The 19,816-nt window shown below is 38.8% G+C and overlaps 1 protein-coding gene across 2 annotated transcripts; it reads left to right on the top strand.

Moving 5' to 3' along the window:
* Window positions 1-521: 521 nt before the first annotated feature.
* LOC121952659 (pterin-4-alpha-carbinolamine dehydratase 2) lies at window positions 522-19,551 on the top strand. 2 transcript variants are annotated; one of them, XM_088088132.1, is made up of 5 exons: window positions 522-907; window positions 2,216-2,264; window positions 2,613-2,744; window positions 16,140-16,220; window positions 19,226-19,551. In XM_088088132.1, the coding sequence occupies exons 2-5, from the start codon at window positions 2,235-2,237 to the stop codon at window positions 19,319-19,321; spliced, it is 339 nt and encodes a 112-aa protein (XP_087944258.1). In that variant the 5' UTR covers window positions 522-907; window positions 2,216-2,234; the 3' UTR covers window positions 19,322-19,551. The 2 variants fall into 2 exon arrangements, with proteins under 2 accessions (XP_087944258.1, XP_042355395.2); XM_042499461.2 differs by lacking the exon at window positions 2,216-2,264 and having other exon boundaries at window positions 630-907.
* The last annotated feature ends 265 nt before the right edge of the window (window positions 19,552-19,816 follow it).

Here is a 19,816-nt window from a genome sequence, read left to right as displayed (position 1 = left end):
TTTCTCTTGGTGAGGAAGGAGCTGGTTGGCAAAAAGCAGGCATGTCCAAAGTCCGACTTGGGGGCCCGCGGACCAAATTTAAACGGCCCGTGGCTTGTCTTTCAAAATTTACAATATGTGGCCTTCCACAAAATAATGATTAATCAAACAAAATCGCTTTGCATTTTTTGTGTTCATGTCATAATGCCAGGACTATAATAGCTTGTAGAAATGTACCACATGGAAATGGAACTAATTTGTTTTCATAAACAGGTGGTAAACAAGCAAACAAATGGTTGCCAAACAGCAGACAATTCCTTTGACGTAGCATACATGGCCACAGCAAAGAAGTGCAAAACTTTTTCACTGAAAGAAGAAACAGTTGTGTTTCATTTTTGTGTTTTTTTTTTCAGCAACCCATTCAAAAAAAGTTTGGACACCCCTGGAATAAAGCAAAAAGCTGCAGTGGAGACAACTAATTTAATTCATTGAAAACAAAAAACAAAGCAAAATACACAAAATGTTTCCCTCTGAGAGTGTGCTGGAGTAAAAGTATAAAGTGAACAAGTACCCCAAATTTTACTAAAGTGAAGTACTTGAGTAAATGTACTTAGTTATATTACACCAGTGATCACTAAATTAAACACTTGGAGGAGACCCTCAGGCATAACCAGACTCCCTTTGAAAATGTTGGATTTTAATCAGGCAGTAAACTGAACAGCTCTGGAGAAGTGTGTGAGGACAGCGAGAGGACAGGCTGGGAGCAGAGGAGGTGGCAGTGGAAAGAGGGATAACAGCTGACAAAGAGCAGGTTATGTCGGGGTTAATGTTTAGCCTGAGGACGAGCAGCTTATGGCCCTGCAGGCGTGTGTTCAGACTGAGCAGTCTGCTGCTGCCTCCGCTCTGCAGGAACCTCTCGTCAAAAATGGTGAGTGCTCCAGTGACAGTCTTTTAGCTTTAGCATGTGTAAGTTTGTATATACCTGTTTCATATAAAGTTGGGGACATGTACGTGTGAGTGTATCTCATGAGGCAAACGACAACTGAACAAGCTTGTAGGCTCTGAGGTAGCAGGTGGCGATTGTCCCACGCGTATTAAGAAATGCGTACGCCAAACTCCATTCAAAACGCTCTAAATTGAAAGTTTACACGTTCTCATGTAAAATGAAACATGTTTCAAGCAGCGTTTGTGGTATTTTTGGATTGATTCGGAGCTCTTCTTTAATTCGGCGTAAATAGTTTGATGAATATAACACACCAGACAATATTATGAGTTCATTCGTGCTCTTCCGTCCTTCACTCGACACTTTAATTCTGTACGTTGCCTGTATTTACAATGCAACTAAGTTCAAGATGTCGACATTGAATTGTTTTATAGGTGCCGAATTGAAGAAGGGGTTGTTAGAATTCAGGCAGTTGTTACATTTGTATAACTTTGCGTGTGAATTTGCAAATAAGTAAGTTAATATTAAATTGATTTTGAAGTAATAATGAAGTTCGGTGTGTTCTTTTTGTAAAAAAAAAAATTAAGTACAGATTGAGGATTCAAGCTCAGAAATTATATTCATACTTTGTGATATTCATATTTAACTATATAACTCTTGCTCTCTTCAAACATCCATTGAAAAACTTAAATATTATGTGTGGCCATTGCTTCTTTGGTTCTTATGCAAGCGTTTATACTATTATTGGTGCTAGGCTGCCACCCTGCGGACGCAGCGTTATTAGCGCTCACGTAATGGGACATCTATATCATCATATAGATGTCCCATTAACTGACACATCTCAAACTTTACTTAAAAGGAGTAACCCACCTACAAAATTACTATTTTTTCAAATTTGTTTTACTATATTCATGCCCTGTTACCTTGGATTTGAGAAGAAAGCTTTGTTTTTCTTGCATGCCTCCACAGAAAATGGTGAACATACCATTTATTGATTAACTGGGGGCCATGCTTAAAAACAACAAAAGTATCTCAAAACACCAGTTTACAAGCTCTGACACACAACTCGTGAAGTATAGGCGAACTATCATATAAAGCTGAACACTGAAACTTATCAATGCTCTTTTCAAAGCCAGACTTTTTTTTTTTTTAGCAAAAAATGCATGTGTTCTTAAATTCTGAGCATACTGGATAAATGACACTTTGAGTATACTGCATGAGCTGTATGAGGGTTTGTAAAGGGGTGTTTTTATATAGTTGTGCTGTTGTTAACTGTGGTCTCCTAACATTCAGTATCTTCCCTGTTGGAGGCATGCAAGAAAAACACAGTTTTGAATACAAGGTAACACTAACTGATTTACAAATGGTCATTTTGTGTGTAAAGTATTTCTTTAACACCTGTGGTTCCACAGTGGCAATAACCTAAAACATAAACGTCAAGAGCCACTGATAATAATGCATCTGTCAGGTACAAAGGCAGTTTTAGAGATGTGATGTTGTTGAATAAGAATTACTTACTACTTTTTTGCAGCTGAAACAAATACAGTATTTAATATGACCCATGTAGCACACCACAACAGACTGAGGAAAGCAAATAAACACAGAACAATTGTGTATTCCAAAGTTATTACCGTGACGAAAACAGCAAAATTAAGTTGCACATGTTCTAAATTTTTATGTTTGTCTCTAGTCGTCAGACTCCCACTGGCTCTCCCCTGCAGACCGGGATCAGCAGGTGATGGACCTGAGGGCCACAGGATGGGTGGAGGTGGAGGACCGCGATGCCATTTTCAAAGAGCTTCATTTCAAAACCTTTAATCAGGTGTGTTTGTGATACACTTTTGACACGTTGGAGTCCGCGTTAGTTGACTTTCAGTTCACTAAATTTTTGTAAAATTAGGTTATTTAATCACTTCCTTTGGTTTAGGTTAGGGTTCAGATTTTGGTTTAAACTAAGATTATAATGAGGCAATGCTGACAGTTCACAATGCACAAGAACAGAGTGTACAGCAGGTAATCGTTGATGATTTACCTGCCCTGTAAATAAAAGGAAAACAGTCATGAATTCAAACAGAATTGTGAGAAAAAAATAGTTGATCCTCAGATTATTGAGATTAACAGTAATAACTAATCACTGGGATCACAGTATTAGAAGAATGCACATGCACACACATGCATGCACACATGCTCGCATGCACGCGCACACACACACACACACACACACACACACACACACACAGAGGCAGCTGTCATCTGCAGCAGTCTTTTTTGGTTTTTATCCCAGAGGGCTGATAGAGTCTGAGCTGAAACTATTTTTTAAGTTTTTTTTTTTTAAGAAAAAGAGGGTTCAGCTGTGGTCTTCGGAGGGCTGTTGTAAGCTGGCTGGAGATTTGTTTGTTGGGGATCAGGATGCAGACCACCAGATGCACGACCATCTCGCTAACCATCGGAAACACAGAAATTCATCCGTGTTTATATGCTGATTGGTTGCAGGTGCAGCAGGGAGGCAGGTCCCTTTTTCACTGGATTTTTTTTTTGGTGCTTTTGGTTCTTATCTGCAAAAAACCCCACTAAGTGCATTTATATGGACATGAGTTACCCGTTTAAAGGCTTATCCTGGTAATAATCATATACGTAATTGGAATACTCCAAAACCTCAATCATAAATGGGTTGTTCATATCCATGTAAATGTACTCACTGATGACTCCTACAAGGTTTTTGTCTTAAGAGAAAAAATAATAAATATTGAAACCTGTTATAAACTAGTACATATGAAACGTTTTGTTGCTATGTCAAAAAATAGTCATTTTTAAAAAAAATTAAAATAGTGCTAATTTAAAGTACTTGGAAAAGTTTTATCAAATCTAGGGCTGCACTTCCTTTTATATTTTCAATACTGGCACTTATACAATATCAGTACTATGTGTAACAGTACAGGTAGAGCTCCCATACCAAAATTATACTTTAAAAAAAAAAAAACTTAATCTGAGGAATATTTAAATGTTTTCCTACAATAAAGGAATATTTTACTTTTGTGTCATACATCAAAGTGGCCTATATGTAGCAAGATTATGATGTAATGCACTATAATGTTCAAAAATACCACAAAAAATCCTGTAGCTGACACACAGTTCAAAAGGAACAAAGATCAGTGCTGCATGTTTTCCTAAACAGTAGTGTAAAAACAGAAAGCATAATTTACACATAAAGCAGAATAGTGACATAAAATATATCATCCATTATGCCTGTAAATCACATTTGTTCTCTGTGCCCATGTGATTACCAAATAATCTTAATGTGCAAAATTGTGTTTTAACAGTCCTTCCATTATTTGTAAAAAAGGTATTCTAATAGGTGTTTAGGTTTTTATTTTTAAAGTTAAATGAATTACAGACCAAAAATCTTGAATTGTCTAAATCAAGTTTAACTAAACAACATGTTTTATATCAGAAAATATTTAACTAGAAAATAACTAAATAAGACAAATTCTAAACAAGAATTCAATGCCAAGTTTGGGAACTTCATTACTTTATTTTGCAGTTACATTTTGGTTGGCACTCAACAAGTTGTGGGTTTGATACCAGTCGTCAGTTCAGGTCAGAGGTGTAAAACTTGTATTAGTGCACTGGCCACATGTTGCCTAATTTGATCTCACATGGGCCAAATCAGTTAAAGCGTCACATAATGACCTGTTAATAGCAACACCTGAAAATTTTCCCTTTATTGTATTTTAAAGAAGTTAAAGAACTGCAAAACAAAACAAAAGTTTCAGTGAACCTGAGGATTGACAATATTTTTTTCACCGCCCTCAATATCTGTAAATATGAGCACAATAAATATTGAGTGTTTTTTCAGAGAGCCGTATTGTGGTCAGGGTAGAAAGGCTCTGAAGCACCCACTGGTGACACCTGACACCTCTTAACCTTGTTCATGTGCATCAATGTTAGGTGTGTGAAGTCATCCAGTGGTCAGATGGGACCCTTGTTTGGGCTGGTTCTGGCCAACTAGTGTGTGTATTTGACTCCCCAGGTTTAAGGGATGTAAGTCTCTTTGGCACTTAGTGTTGCTGAGATCGTTTCCCCATGCACACATGATCTGTGTGCATCCTTTGCATATTTTTATTAACAGAATGTTTTACTTTTGAGCGCTTTTAAAACCACCCAGAGACATTGCACATGAATTCTTTAAATTAGAAACAAAAGGGATTTTTTTAAAAAAAAGTGCTAAACAAAGATACAAACAAAAGATATAGAAATATACATTTAAAAGTGCTCTGTTTTGGGGATTATATTTCATGTTCGAATGTGTTGTGAGAAAATATGATTGAACTTTTGAAACCAGTACAATACAACAATCTGCGCTTGCATACAATTCACAGAAGCTTGTGCAATGAAGAAAATACAAAGTCTCTCTGTGACATATTTTAAACACAAGTTTCACTTACTAGCCTTCTCTGGAGATTTCGACAGTATCCAACAGCCCTCTTTAACAAATGAAACTTGCTCTGCTGTTACTGTGACACCCAGTTTACGATGTGGTCAATAACAAGCCATCAAATGAAGTCATAGAACAGAAACAGGTGCTGGCCTATTGTTAAAGCCCTGGGATATGATTGAAAGCTCCAGAAAATAAACTAGCAAGTGAACCTTGAGATTAGTTTATTTTACCACACGTCAGTCTTCCCACAGATATGTATTTGCAGCATGCTTTTGTTGTAAAAGGAGTTCATTTTTCTGCCTCTTCTGTGTAACCGACCTGCTTCAAGTAGCTCTACAAAAACTTGAAGTGTTTAATTTAAAGTGCTTGTTGTACCTGACAAGTGCGCTCCCAACAATATCACACTTATTGTGGCAGTTCATACTTTCTCTACTACTTCTGGGTGTAAAAGAAACACTAAAAGTGATGTATAAATGTTTTCTGGCAGAGCTTTGGGAGGCAGCTTGCTACTTTGCTTCACCCTGTATTGTGAAGTAAACTGCAACATCTCAAGGCCACTTAGCGGACTTCCTCTAATCCTGTCGTTAGTTGTTTTAGCCCCTAAAATAGTCTGTTTTTACACTTCCCAGTGTTTGAAGTCGGGGGGCGAGCGCTGACCTCCCCCATCTGCTCCGCCTGGCTCTAAAGCCTCTCCTCTTACCCCGACACGTCAGGCTGCATTACCCTGAGACACGCCAGGCGACCAGTTGGCAGCAATTGGGGTTTCGATCAGAATGATTTCTTTCACAAACAATCAAATTGGTTAAAATGTTTCATCTGGTTCACAAACCACTAACAACCCCATCATTCCTCCTGGTAGATGTGCATTGCTTTCTTTTTTTTTTCGTGCTCGTTGCCACCCTCCTTTCCCCATCTCTGTCTTTGTCTGTGTCTCATTCCCACTCTGTGCCCCATGTTATTGGGGAATGAGCTCATGTTGTTCCAATTTTAAATGTTGGCAACTCTCTCCGTCTGTCCTCCTTTTTTCGCTCTCTTTTATTCTCTCTCCAGCCACCCCTCCAGTTCTCTGATGCATTTTTGCAAACTCTCTAGCTCGTTTTTCATGGCCGTTCTTAAAGGGCTTTTACCAGAGGGGAATGGAGATGAGGAGTGACACGCTGGCTGATTTCCATTCGCCACTTATCTGCGAGTGATGGGCTTGAAGAAATCAGATCCCCAAGAGTTTATAATGAGAATAACAAATCCCCTCTCAGTGAGTTGAAACACTTTGTCTTGTGGTCTCTAGGGGGCGGTAGAGGCAAGTCTATGACGTGCAAACCCACAGTGGCAGTGTGTCGAAGTGCAGCTGAATATTTGAGGCAGAGGGCCACTCATGGCTGCAAATGAGCTCAAAAAGAACATGACAGCTGGATTTACTCCTTCTTTTTTTTAACTTTATTTTGTCTTTGAATATGGCAAGTGGAAAGTGTTATGATGCTGTTGCAGCTCGGTAATTTAACTGCGGCATGTGGGTAAACTGTGCGTCGATAGTGGCAGTAGTCTGAGAAGCAACTGTGAGTTATTTTCCTCATCAAGTCCAGTGATGTTTAATCAGGTTTGAGAGGTGAAATCCTCTGTCTGGAGTCGCTTTGGTCAGTGAGAATCCCTGCAATCATATGTGGAAACATCTGTGTGTGTGTCTTTAATACTGTAAATTTTGGTTGGAAATAGTGCTTGTTCTTTAAGTTGCAGTCACTGATATTGTTTACGCATTGAGCTTTATGTTATGCATGTTTACAGACGAGCATCTGCTTTACATTTCAGTGGATGAAGTGGAAACATTCATGTGACACAAGTGAAATGGGTAGCCTTAAGATGCAGTTTGTATAGGAGAGGTGAGCTGTGCATGCTCAACTGTTGTGTTACGTTAGCTGAAGCTGACAATGATGGCATTCCAGCTCTTCCCACAAATACTCAAGTGGAGGAGACGGATTGACCTGAAAGCTGCATTCAGGATGGAAAAATGACTTTTTTTCTTGAGTATCTCCTGCAAAGTGAACCCCACCGCCTTTAATGTGGAAGAGACACTTTTAGTCAGGTAAATGTCTGTGTCCAGTGTAAATTGTTTTTATTTAAGGGTTGATGAGGCAGATGAGGTTGTCCATTGGGGAAAAATTAATTTAATTTTCTAGGTATTAATAGGTTTAGTGCTGAAATGATGCGTCTGTCCACCCCCCCAAAAAAAGGATGCACAACAATTCTTACAGTCACTTAAGTCATTTGAAAAAATGCCAAACATGAGGATTCACCTCCTCTCTCTGTTTTTATATATTTGTAAAGTTAATATAGAGTTTTAAATGTAGGGTATTTGTATCTTCAGACAAAACAACCAATTTTGATACATCACAAAGCAATGTTTTGTTCACTAGGTGGTATGAACCTCGATGGTTATCCTACCATGTACTTCTGCTTAGCTATGGAATAAAAAAAAAAAGCCACCAGACAGAGAATCTCACCTTTATTTTGCTTATTTTTTACACATGCAAAAAAATTGTGTCAAGTTCTACTTATGATAAAGCCTTTGTTCAACCCAAAAAAAAAATCCCTAAAAGATCACTTTTACTTATAATAATAATAATGATAATAGTTTTACCATATACGGTGAAAACGTTATATTTCCCGAGTAGGTTATCATACTTGAAAATCTTTTACCTCGCAATGTCGCCTGTATTTTTTTCTTCTTCTTTTTTTGGTGTGTTTGTGATATTGCCGGGCACAGTACACAGTTGTGGTTAGGATTTTACAAAAAGTTAATGACCAAGTGCCAGACCATAAGCAGCACGCATCCAAGAAGCTACAAAAACTGCAGACACAGCGCTGAAAAAACACAAATATAAAACACCAAGTGGACAAAGCTAGTTCCAAAATGAGATTGAATCTTGGGTTGGCTATCAATTTCACATTTTTGACAATACTGTTTACAAACAGTAACCAACAATTCCTATATAGTATACCTTTACCATAAGCAGTAAAAGAATATTGTCTGTAATGGTGCAGCCACTATACAGCCACTATGGCTACCAAAGAGTTAGAAATGAGCAAAACTGACATATTTTACTCTCAAATAAAAATTTTAAATATTGGCCATTTTCAAACAGTATTTCCTTGTATGTCCATGTCCAGTATTTTGAATGAAAATGGTGCAGGGATTCACAACAGTTATTGTTTCATAGGAGACATGCTATATTAACCATTATGATGCATTATATTGTTATATTCCTCGTGAGTATTTGCAGTATTTGCTCTTATATTAGTGGGGGCTGCATAAATGCAGCAATTATGTTCTTCTAAACTTTCAGTGACCTCTGCACATGTCCATGTGTAACATGAAAAGACATCAGTCTGAAAGGGTCAGCGATCAGGCCTCCACATATTTTAAGGAGGTGTGTTAGCTGGCCACATTCAACCTCATAATGAGCACATAAATGTCACAGACCGATGCCGGGATGCAGTAAAACTCCACAAAGCTGCTTGAGAAACTTACTTGAGGTCATATTAAAGAGCTATTTCGTGTCTTTGGATTGCTAGAACAAAACAAATACCAAGTATTATTCATAAATTCACAACATTTACAGTCATATTTGTGCAAAAAAAAAATAATGTCAAACAGAATACGACACAAACTTTGAGACAAACAACGCGCCAAAGTTGTGGTTAACCACAGACGACAACCGCATTACAAGCACCGGAAAAAGCTGCAGGGTCCACACACAGCTTCTGGACTTAAGTTCCAATTTTGAGACTGAGGAGAGCGCTGCTGTGTTCAGACAGCTCCCTCCGCTCCGCTCTCTGAGGCTGATACCCCTTTTTATATTCAGTTGGGGGCTCCCTCTCCATCAAATCTCCTTCAAGCCTCTGCCTCTCGTTACGGGCCTTGCTCTGCTTCTGTTGAATAAGTTGTCCTACAACTAAAACTGAGCCCCTGGGTAAACCAAACTCCCAGAGCCATCCCCCTCCTGCTTTACACACACACACACACACACACACACACACACACACACACACACACACACACACACACACACACGCACGCACGCTTCTGCTGTATGCATGCATCTATATCGCCATATTGTGCTACCTACTGCTGAATACCATTAACAAAACTGACTATTTCATTTCATTTCTTTTGCACAATTGAACAATTAATTTCAGGTGTTTTTGTGTTAATACATATAATTATTACATACAGCTATAATTATAAATAATTAAATAAACTTTGCTTATTACAGCCTTCCAAAGACATATAACTAATACAAATTTGTAAAAAAAATAATTAAAATTAAACTTTGACCAAAAAAATACTAGAAATTAATACTAAATGTGGATAAAACTATTAATTGAAAAATTAATACATATATTTATTAATATTATAGATAATCAGCCCTTACTCACTTAATTGTTCAATTAGATTTTTCATGGTGTTCCGAAAGTATTCTAAAGTTTTCTAACTATGGGACAGGTGTAGCCAGTCAATTTGTTGTGAAAGAGCTGCTAACCCTCAAAGAATTTAGTCACTTGAGGACAGATTTACTGACATAAATCAATTGTTTCAATGGTTTTCCAGCCTGACGAAAAGAAAATTCTGATCTGAACACACAAAAGAAAGCAGTTTTCTGGCTTGAAAATATTTCAAACTTAACGTAAAGATATTCAAAATCAGTCCACCTGCTTTAAAACTCCATATGCAAACCCGAGTATTTACACACGCATGTATACATAATCACCCTACACAAGCGCTCACACCATATCCCTTACTCACAGCGAGAGGCCGGTTAATCGGCTCAGCGGTGTTCAGTTCCCACCTCCGTCTCCAAAATGGAACTTTCCCTGGGAACTGGAGGCATCACGCATTCATTTCATCTTGTGAAAATGGCTGCAGGGAAGCAGCGAGGTGTGGCGCCCAAGCGGAGGTGGTTAGATAATCTGGCTATCAGTCCGTGGGTAAGCTAAGATGGCCCTGACGTCTGCTGTCTTTTGACGAGCCCAATGTCTTTTTAAGCCCTTACTGGTAACCCTGCAGTTAATGAGGGGGTTTGCATAAGTTGGCCTTAACGCCATGCCTGAGCATTACATGACACTCTTTACATAAATAGGAACTGACTTGGGTGAACATTTGTTACACAGGATATTAGTCCCTTAATGAGTGTTCACAGCATGCAGCACCTTTGTCAGGGTGTCAAATTGGAGCCCCTCAGTGTTTCTCAACTTTAAGAAGGTGAATTCAAGAAGATTGTGATGTTACACATGCCCAGCAGAGCTCTCTGTACTGCACAAGAGAACTTCAGCACTTGGCAGCTTTGCTTCATAATTATTCAATATTTTGCTCTAAGTTACATGTCAACTTAGCGGGCAGCCTTGTCTGGCCAGCTGGAAGCTTGCGAAGAGCTGTTTGGGAAGGGAGAGAAATGAGACATAAGAGGTGTGGTCGTCATCATCATCATCATCACCACCATCGCCGTGCAGTTCACAGCATTCTTGCCTTTCACTGTGGAGGAGCGAAGGTTTTCCAGGGGGCTGATGCTGACGCGGGTGATGATGGGGCTCGCAGGGGTAATCATCGGGTAGTCATGGTGGTGTGTAATGGAGGAGAGCGGCTTGTCTTCATGTGTGTAGACACGTACTTGTGTGTACGCTGAAGAGGTTTGCATATGTGCATTCAAACATGCATGTGTGTGTCTGTCAGAGTAAAAGTATAGGCACAATCTGCATGCACTTAGTCCTGGCAAGACAGAGCAGGCGTTTCTAAGCCCCTGGACCGCGCGGCGGTGGAAAACCGATCTGTAAATAACAGACACATGTGTTTGAAACTGAGTCCTGTATTCCAGCCCACGGCCGCAATGAGAGAGAGAACACCACTCTGCTCCGACGTCAAATTGTCTCATCCAGTGTTGTATGACAATCATGCCGTAATAGCACCAAATCGGCTCCTCAAAAGCGGGTGTGTGGGGGGGAAAGGGGCATAGCGGGGGTCTGCCGTCGGGTGTTTCTGATTATTTGAGACGGGGGCCTGCATAATGTCACGTCAAATTATCTGACTCTGACAGCTACAGCTTGTTGGGCCAGTTGGAGAGAACGGCTGGCTGGCTGAATAGGTGGATAGCGAACTTAGTGGCTGACCTGTTGGCTCGAGAAGTGTGGCCCGCACAATACAAACGGGGTAAACAAAGCACTTTGAGAGGGAGAGTCCTTGACCTCTGTTGACATAAGACCTCAGCTGGGAGTTGAGGGATGGTTTTATTTCCTTGTTTGGTCCAAGTGGAGGGCGTTGAGATGACCTACAGGTGACAGACAGGCGTAGCTCCGCCACTTCGCCGTATTGTGTCCTGCTACTCTCCTTACTGCCCCCGAGGGACCACCATCGATGTAGGGCGATTTTTCAGGCCTTTTCAGGATTTCAGGTTATTTGGACATTCAACTCCAATTCATTTGTAGTAGGAGATTACGGCTTTACTTGCCTTTTTCTTGCCTCATTTTTGTCTTCCTACTACAAGAAGAGTTATATCTTAGGGTTCATGTTGCATACAGGCTAAACGTCTCATCTTATGTTTCATATTCTGCTGTCCTCCACATTACATTTTTGCTCTGTGGTTTAATGAGGTCTAAACATGGACATGTAAAATTTTGGGGAGTGTGACACTTCACTTGATAAAAGCAGTGCCACCCGTGTATTGTGCATCACTTTGAAGTTTGGATAATGAGTATAAGCTCTGGTTAGCGTTGGTTCACTGTCAATTCTGGCAAACTTCATCATGCGGTGAGCTGGCTTTGGAAGACAAATATACTTCTTGAATTAAAACTGAATTGATGTGACCAATTATTCATCCAGACTATGAGTTCCTTCATCTGCCAAGTTTTGAAATCTGTGGAAACACATCGTACAGATGTGACTGCAGATGTACCAGTTGCAGAACCATCGTAATGTCAGCGAATCTACAACTGTGTTATTGTGATATTGTTGCTTTAAAGTGGCGTGACCCAGTTGGCAAATGTATAGTGTTAAAAGGGATCCTCCCTCTATTAAAGAGGGAAGTACACCCATTATTCACACATACTGATCAAGGCTGGGAGTCTGAGAACAGTTCATCTCCAGCGGGAATAAATATGAAACTCTTCCAGCAAAATGCAACCCTATATTCTTTCAGTCATGTAGACGGCAATAATCAGCATACAGTATTTGAGCTGTTGACCAAAATCCTTGAATTTAGGCAACAAATGTAACAGGCACTAAGTAGAGCCTGACTGGATTTTTTAGGCTGATACTGATATTGATATTTTTCTCAATACAGTTTACAGTTGCTACAGCTGTAATGCAGTACAAAGACATCTGATAAGTCATAATTGGCCAATAATATTGATATGGCTCTAGCATGGATGTATAAAGAGAACTGGATAAAGGGTTGGAGGAAGGAGGTTACATTCATTCCTATGAAAGTTGCTCAGTGGCCCTTGAAGCCTAAAAAGCTTGATTTATATAGTATGTAATTACTCGAATCTTCTGCATTATTAGACCCATAGAGAAAGCTTCGACTTACTTACTTACTTACTTGCACTGGCTGAGTGGCTAACTTTTGTTTTTTTGCTGCGTTCACATGGAATCAGTCAAGACGGTAGACGGCATAAGGAAAAAGGAAAACACCTCATAAAGAATGGAATAAAATGTATTAAATAAAATGATTTTAGTTTATTTTTAATGTCCAGTAATTGTTCAGATCGCCGTGTTTTGCCTTGTGTAAGGGAACTATGTAACATTTGTTTATAAAGTTCCTTGCCAGTATTCTCTGCCACCGTCACCTAATTTTAGCGTCCTGCAGTCATGAATTGACATGACATCATGACACATGGTTTGCTGTGTGCTCTATCTCATGTGAGATTAGCATTAATCCTACGCTAACTTAAATAAAAATAATTTAATCATGTGGCTGTTTTAGACTTTCAAATTTTATTAGACAAAACAGATAAAAATCTACCATTAGAATAAGTCATTTGTCAGGGTTGTGATGTTCTAAAAAGTGTATCCACAGACATATCATATTGCTTATCATTTTTCTGATAAGTTTGGTTTTAATTTTATGCTTTTAAAAGCTGGTGTGACATCATGATTGACAGCTTTGTGTGTCAGTTGGTGTGCACATGATCATTGGCGCTGTTTGCAATTGGGTTGGACAGGTGTATGGGCAGGAACTCGTTACTGCGGCTCCACTTTGTGAACACTACTACGCAGATTCTGGCATCAAAAGTGCAAGATGGCTCTGTCTGGGATATATTTTGGCTTAATTTTGTACAGTGGGAGGAAGTGGAGACCCATCGTCCATCTTTGTATACAGTGATGAGGACAAGCATCATTAGCATCTGTACTTTGAAGGTCCAGAGAGTGCAGACACACTGAATCAAAGAGCGTCTGGTGTGAATGATAGTGGCAAAAATAAAAATGATTGGTTTAAATGATTTTGTAAATAAAAAACACTGTCTTCATGCATATTCTTAGGCCATGTTTAGCCAGTCGGGAGTGTGTCAAGCAGATGACTTTTTGTTCCATAACAGAGTCCAGGCTGGAAAGTGAGTTTTTGAAAGAACACGCTGTTTTGAAATGGGACAATGTGCAGGAACCCTTAAGTGATCACACAGAATCCTTTTACCTGTCACTCAATGTTCCTCAGCAGCAGCAGATTAGCCTGAGCTCGGCCCTGTGAGAGAGAGAGACGACATGTTTGGACAACACCTGACATGACAGGCTGCTTAGCCATCTCCATTAGAGCCAATGAAAACTGAGAAAAAGCAGACCGCCTCGGTCTCCAAATTGGTGCCAGTGGGGTCAAGTTTCAGGAATATGCCAATTACTTAAATTGATCAGGAGACGGTTTCCTTGATAACCAATTTGATCAGGCTGCCGATCGTGTTACATGTGTCGCGCTGCACGAGCACCAAACAGGACGTCTCAGAAATTGGTTACAACGCGCTAAAAAGGCTAAATGCAATTCCTTCTGCGAGAGTAATTCTGTTTCGTCATGTCAGGTGGTGGACGGGGCCGCAGCCATGGTCTGTAAACAATGGCGTTTCAGTTGATTTAATTAGGCAGGGAGGAAGTATTTAGGGGCTTAATTGAGATTGCAGTGGGAAATTGCTCTGAAATAGGTCTACCTGATTTTTTTCTCCTCTCTTCATAGTGGGCATGACGAGGGATTTCACTCTCCTCTTTGTAGATAATTAGAATAACCATAATCACTCCCTGGATGGCCTGTGATTGGAGAGAGCCACATGCCAAACTCTAAATATGAAGAGTGTGTATGTTTCTGAGTGTGTGCCTGCATGCTGTCTGCTCCTTACATGGGTGTGGAAGTATGCGCATACCTTCATGAGGGTTTTCTGCATGCAGAGAGGCGCCGGCTTGTTCTTCTCTGCACCTCAGATGGCAGCATTGCTCCTTGGGTTGTGTGCATCCAATGCTATATTTTACCAATTAATTTGCAAAAATTAGTCAAAAATAAATCAGCTGTGTTGATCATTTATCTTCTTGAGTCATTAAATAATAAATTTGAAAAAAAAAATGCAGAAATTCTGAGGTTCCAGTTTCTATTACATGAATATTTCCTGGTTTATTAGTGTTCTATGATTATAAATGGAATATCTTTGGATTTCAGGCCGTTTGTCAGACAAAACAAGATATTTGAAGGTGCAGAGGTGTAGACTTGAGTCACAGTGTGCCACAAAAAAAATCCCTACATTTTTTTGTTTTTATTTCATTAGACAAAAAGCATGCAACAGTATAGAATATAGCTTTTAATAAAGACTATTTTTCATAGAAAATGTCTCAAAGATTTGGCAAGAAAACGTTATACACAATTTTCTAATATGAGATGAGATAAACACAAGAAGTCAGGACAGGAACATACAAATATCATTCAGATTAATAGCTGTATGCTTTGAAAATGTAATATCGGTACTACTTTTTCATGATTAAGTTAATTTGCACTTGTTTTAACAAAAATAAAACAAATGTTAAAAAACACAATTGTTATTAACATAATATTTTGTCAATCTGTTGGCATTACATTTGGTAAAGAACACAGTATGACTTGTTTATGACTCAAAAGTTTAGGACTTGGGAGTAGAGTGCAAAGACTTGAGACCTTCTTGAGACTTGCAAACCATTACTGACAACAACAAGGTGCTATCTCAGGGTTTGGGAAAATATGATTGGCATTTTTTCCCCATTTTCTGCCATTTTTATGTAATAATTAGTAATCTTATTAATTGAGAAAATAACTCACTGATTAATATAGAATGGATATAATTGTTGTTACAACCTTACTTTTTTTCATCCTGTGTTTCTTGATTGTGACCTTATTAGCAAAGGTTGAATCAGTGCTGCAATACATTTCTGGCCACAGTGTCATTTGTTGTGGTAGAGCATTATAATCTTTTAGGATCACTTTAAGACGAATTATATTAAATTAGCTTTACTAAATGATTGCATTTTTATTGTCTGACAGTTTTTTGAGTAGCTTTTCTTTTTTTTTGGTCATTATCTGGGAAACACCAGCAAGATTGGTCAGTGTTTATTCAACTATATGTGCTCTATTTTGGAGGCTTTAGATGCTTTTTAACTTCTTTGTATTATACTGCTACCACTCTAGTTATATCAGTGAGTAACAAATCATACAAAGATACTTTTTTTTTATTTTTGGAAGAGAAATCCACCTTCTGTGTTTGATTGACGGTTGATTGTTTCCTCCTAACCAGGCGTTTGGCTTCATGTCCCGAGTGGCTCTGCAGGCAGAGAAGATGAACCACCATCCAGAATGGTTCAACGTTTATAATAAGGTAATAACTTTCTCCATATTATGGCCCAAATCACAATTTGTAATTGTGACTGAGGAGTCACTCACAGCGCTGAATTTGTTTAGTATCCATTACCGAAATCACGGCTTGTAGGCTCAAACAGCGTTATCACGGCTACATGTTTGAGTTACTGCCATATTTGCAATGCTATGGTTGGCTTATGACAAATTACAGACACACCGAGATCAATCAACCCCGGATAAAGTCAGATTTTTTCATGTCAAACAATCCTCACTGGTTCTGGAGAGCTCTCCACTCAAAACCTGAAACACACTCCGTTAGTCAGAACGACAAAAAAGCGCAGTAGCTTCACACTCTAATCCCATCGTTTTTCTTGTGAAAAGCTCTGCAAATATCTCTACCTCCCCTCCACAACCCCAACACTCACACACACTCTCACTTTCCCTGCCTCAGAAATAAAGTAGTGGTTGATATGACAAACCCAGTCCCTGAAAATCTCTCAGCATTAGGCTGTAGCCACTGAGTTACTGTGTGGTGGACCGGGCCGCTCTGACAGGAATGCTGCTCCTAATCCACTCTTTATTAAAGTGGCTGTAGAACTGTGCTACAGGTCTCTGGGCCCCCACAGCACTTTCCACCAGACACTTACACATAAATCCCACTCTGACTGAGCTTCAGCCTCAACAAAATAGATGCTGTGTACACTGAGCTGCTGCTAATGTTCTGTTAATATTCATTCATGCTCTGGTCTGTTGTATCGGATCTTTGAGATGGAGGTTTACAAACATTTCTTCCTGAGCCGGAGCGGCGCTCCAAGGAGTAACCTCATTGGTTGAGTCAAATGCAGCCTGTTGGACGTGAAGTTTGAAGTACACTGAATTTATTATATTATTTTACCAATTAAAAGGACAATATATGTCTGTGTCAATAAAAGAAATAGTTTTGAGAAATATGGTCATTTCACTTTCTTTCCAAAATTTAGAGCAGAGGATCAGTTTCATGTCTGAGTGTGGCACTATATCAGTTTTTCACTACACATGGCTGAAAGAGTTTATGATGATGATATTATTCCAGTATTTGTAACAAAAAAATAGAAAATAATAATAATGCTATCAGTCAGTCTTTAAATTTACTTATTGCACGTTTTGTGAATTGCTCAAAATACAAGTGTGGGATGTGGAGAGAGTCTGTAACTGTATTAGAGTGTACAAAAAGGAAAATTTAGCAAACACAGCTTATTGGAGGGTGCAAAGGCAACCAGATGGAATTGGGAGAGGAAGACAAAGCTAGAACTGGAAGAAGCAGAAATGATTTTAGAGGCACTAGGTTATTTACACAATATTATCATTTTTGTATTATTAACATGATATCAATGTTTTATTTTCAAATATCACAGATATAATCAGTACTGGTATAGTGCAGCACTCCAAGCACAGAGTCAGGATGTAGCATAAAGACTGGAAAGAGGGGGAAACAGACAATCTTGTTCTGTCCAAAGTAAGAAAAAATACACCTAACATCACCTCTGATGCTAAACAGAAATGCAAAAAGAAAAATTTGTGGTTTTAGGGAGATTTGTGTTTTAGAACTACATTTTGGCAGTGCCTGTGTGCTTTTTCCTGAACTCTGGTCATTTTAGTAATGTCACATAAAGACCAAAATTTAAAAAACCATCAGCTATTGTCTGACGATGATAAGCCAATATTTTAGGTGATCCAGTGTAGCTTGCAGATATCCAAGCCAAGACTTCCTTTTACATGCGCTGGTTATTGTGTACAGTTTAATTTCGCAGCTTGAGACAGGTCCAGAAAACATTTCAGCTAATATCTATAAGCAGATAACTGCATATGAATGCATGAAAATTAGAAAACAGTTAATAAAAAGCCAAAACCTGGTCAGACGATAACCAATGGGTTGCAGCCAATGTGTCCTCTCTTTTGCTCTTCACGTGGATCATTAACCAGCAGGCAACCAAAGCCCACTCAAACGTGATTGGTCAATACTATGAGGACTTCAACAGAAACCAGAACCAAAATCTTGTACTGTTGTTTGTGCATACATAGACAGGTACCTGTTTATAGAGGCTACACAGAGACATAATCAAGACCTGTGCTCAACGGTTGAATGTGGTAACCCACACTGTAACTGGAGATGCTGCACAGAAGTGCTGGTTTGGTGAATAAACTGTTATTAGTCAAGAAATACCTCCAACACCTAACTCCCCATGAAAGTAAGTTTTAAAGTCAACAACAACATAATTAGGCACAATTACACCCACCAGTACACAGTAATGTCAACTTGTACCTCTACAAGCATGTTTCTTCAAAAGACTACTGTACTGAAAAACTGTGTCTCGATCAAATTCTACTGTCGTCTCGGAAAGTGTCTCTGTATTCAGCATTTACAAGGGATTCCAATGAGGACATTTTTAATAAGTGTATAAAATCATACATAGAAACCTCTGGTTTTACATATTCCACCTCACCCGTATTGATTCAAAAATTATTTAGGGTCCAGATCCTTAAAAATTCTTAAAAGTCATTGAGATAATCAGTCTAAAAATAAGGTCTTAATTGGTCTTACAATGTGTTAAAACGATTTTTAAGTCTTAATGTACAGACATAAGAGACATAAAGACTAAAAGGTAAGATTTTATGAATTTCTAGTAAAATCAGTCTTTAATTTCATTCTGAGTGGCATTTAAAATGTCTTAAAAAGTCCTATATTCCACTTGCTGCAAACTGTTGGCACCCTGTATATTGAGTTTACTGAAAGTTTCATTAAAAAAAATTCAGTGAACTCAATGCTTGACCCTTACGAAGACAAGCGGTTACGGACAATGAATGAATGAATGAATGAATTAAATTTTCATTGTGCCTAGATGACATGCACTCAGAAAAGAAGTGTTAAACACTAAGATTGATTTTGTAGTAAAACAAAGATTACAGCAAAATTCATCTTTTTTTTTCTTTTTTGGTTGACCTTTTATTGCTTTGCGATTGCAAATAATGTGTGTGTCCTCACAGGTCCAGATTACATTGACTACACATGACTGTGGAGGGCTGTCAAAACGGGACATCAAAATGGCCAAATTTATTGACAAAATTGTACTCTCAATGTAATGCTTTGACTTTAATTAGACAGTGTTTCTTGTTCCTTTGCTTTTAGTCACAACTCAGTTAAATCAAAAATGATTCCTTATATAAATAAGTTTGCTGTCTCATATAGATCCATAGACCTCTGGGTTCATCTCAAGTGAAATCTGTGATATTCTATTTTTTATGTTTTTATTTTGTTCGCATTGCATTTTGTACAAGCTTTCTGTAAGAATAAAACTTTGATTTTGTGAAAAGGTGTTGTGTCTGTAATTGCTTCACAGTATTATAGATCTGCACAGACTCTTGCATAAGATGAGGCTTTGGAGAAAACCTTGCCCTGTGGTTTAGATTCCATCACTAACTGAATCTGGCAGATTTAATTTCGCTGTGTGTGTCACCGTGTGGTTTTCTTGTTTTCGGCAGTGTTTATTTTCACACATGGAATTAAAATGGAGCGTAATTGCTCTGCAGTGCTCTGTCCGGTACTTGCCAGCGATCCAGAGGATACTTTTCCCTGTC

Source organism: Plectropomus leopardus, chromosome 15 (genome assembly GCF_026936395.1).
Source record: "Plectropomus leopardus strain MGB_pleo_1.0 chromosome 15, ASM2693639v1, whole genome shotgun sequence".
NCBI classification, from domain to species: Eukaryota; Metazoa; Chordata; class Actinopteri; order Perciformes; family Serranidae; genus Plectropomus; species Plectropomus leopardus.
Note: the sequence above shows the minus strand (reverse complement) of the source record. Positions and strands in the feature narration are given on the sequence as shown.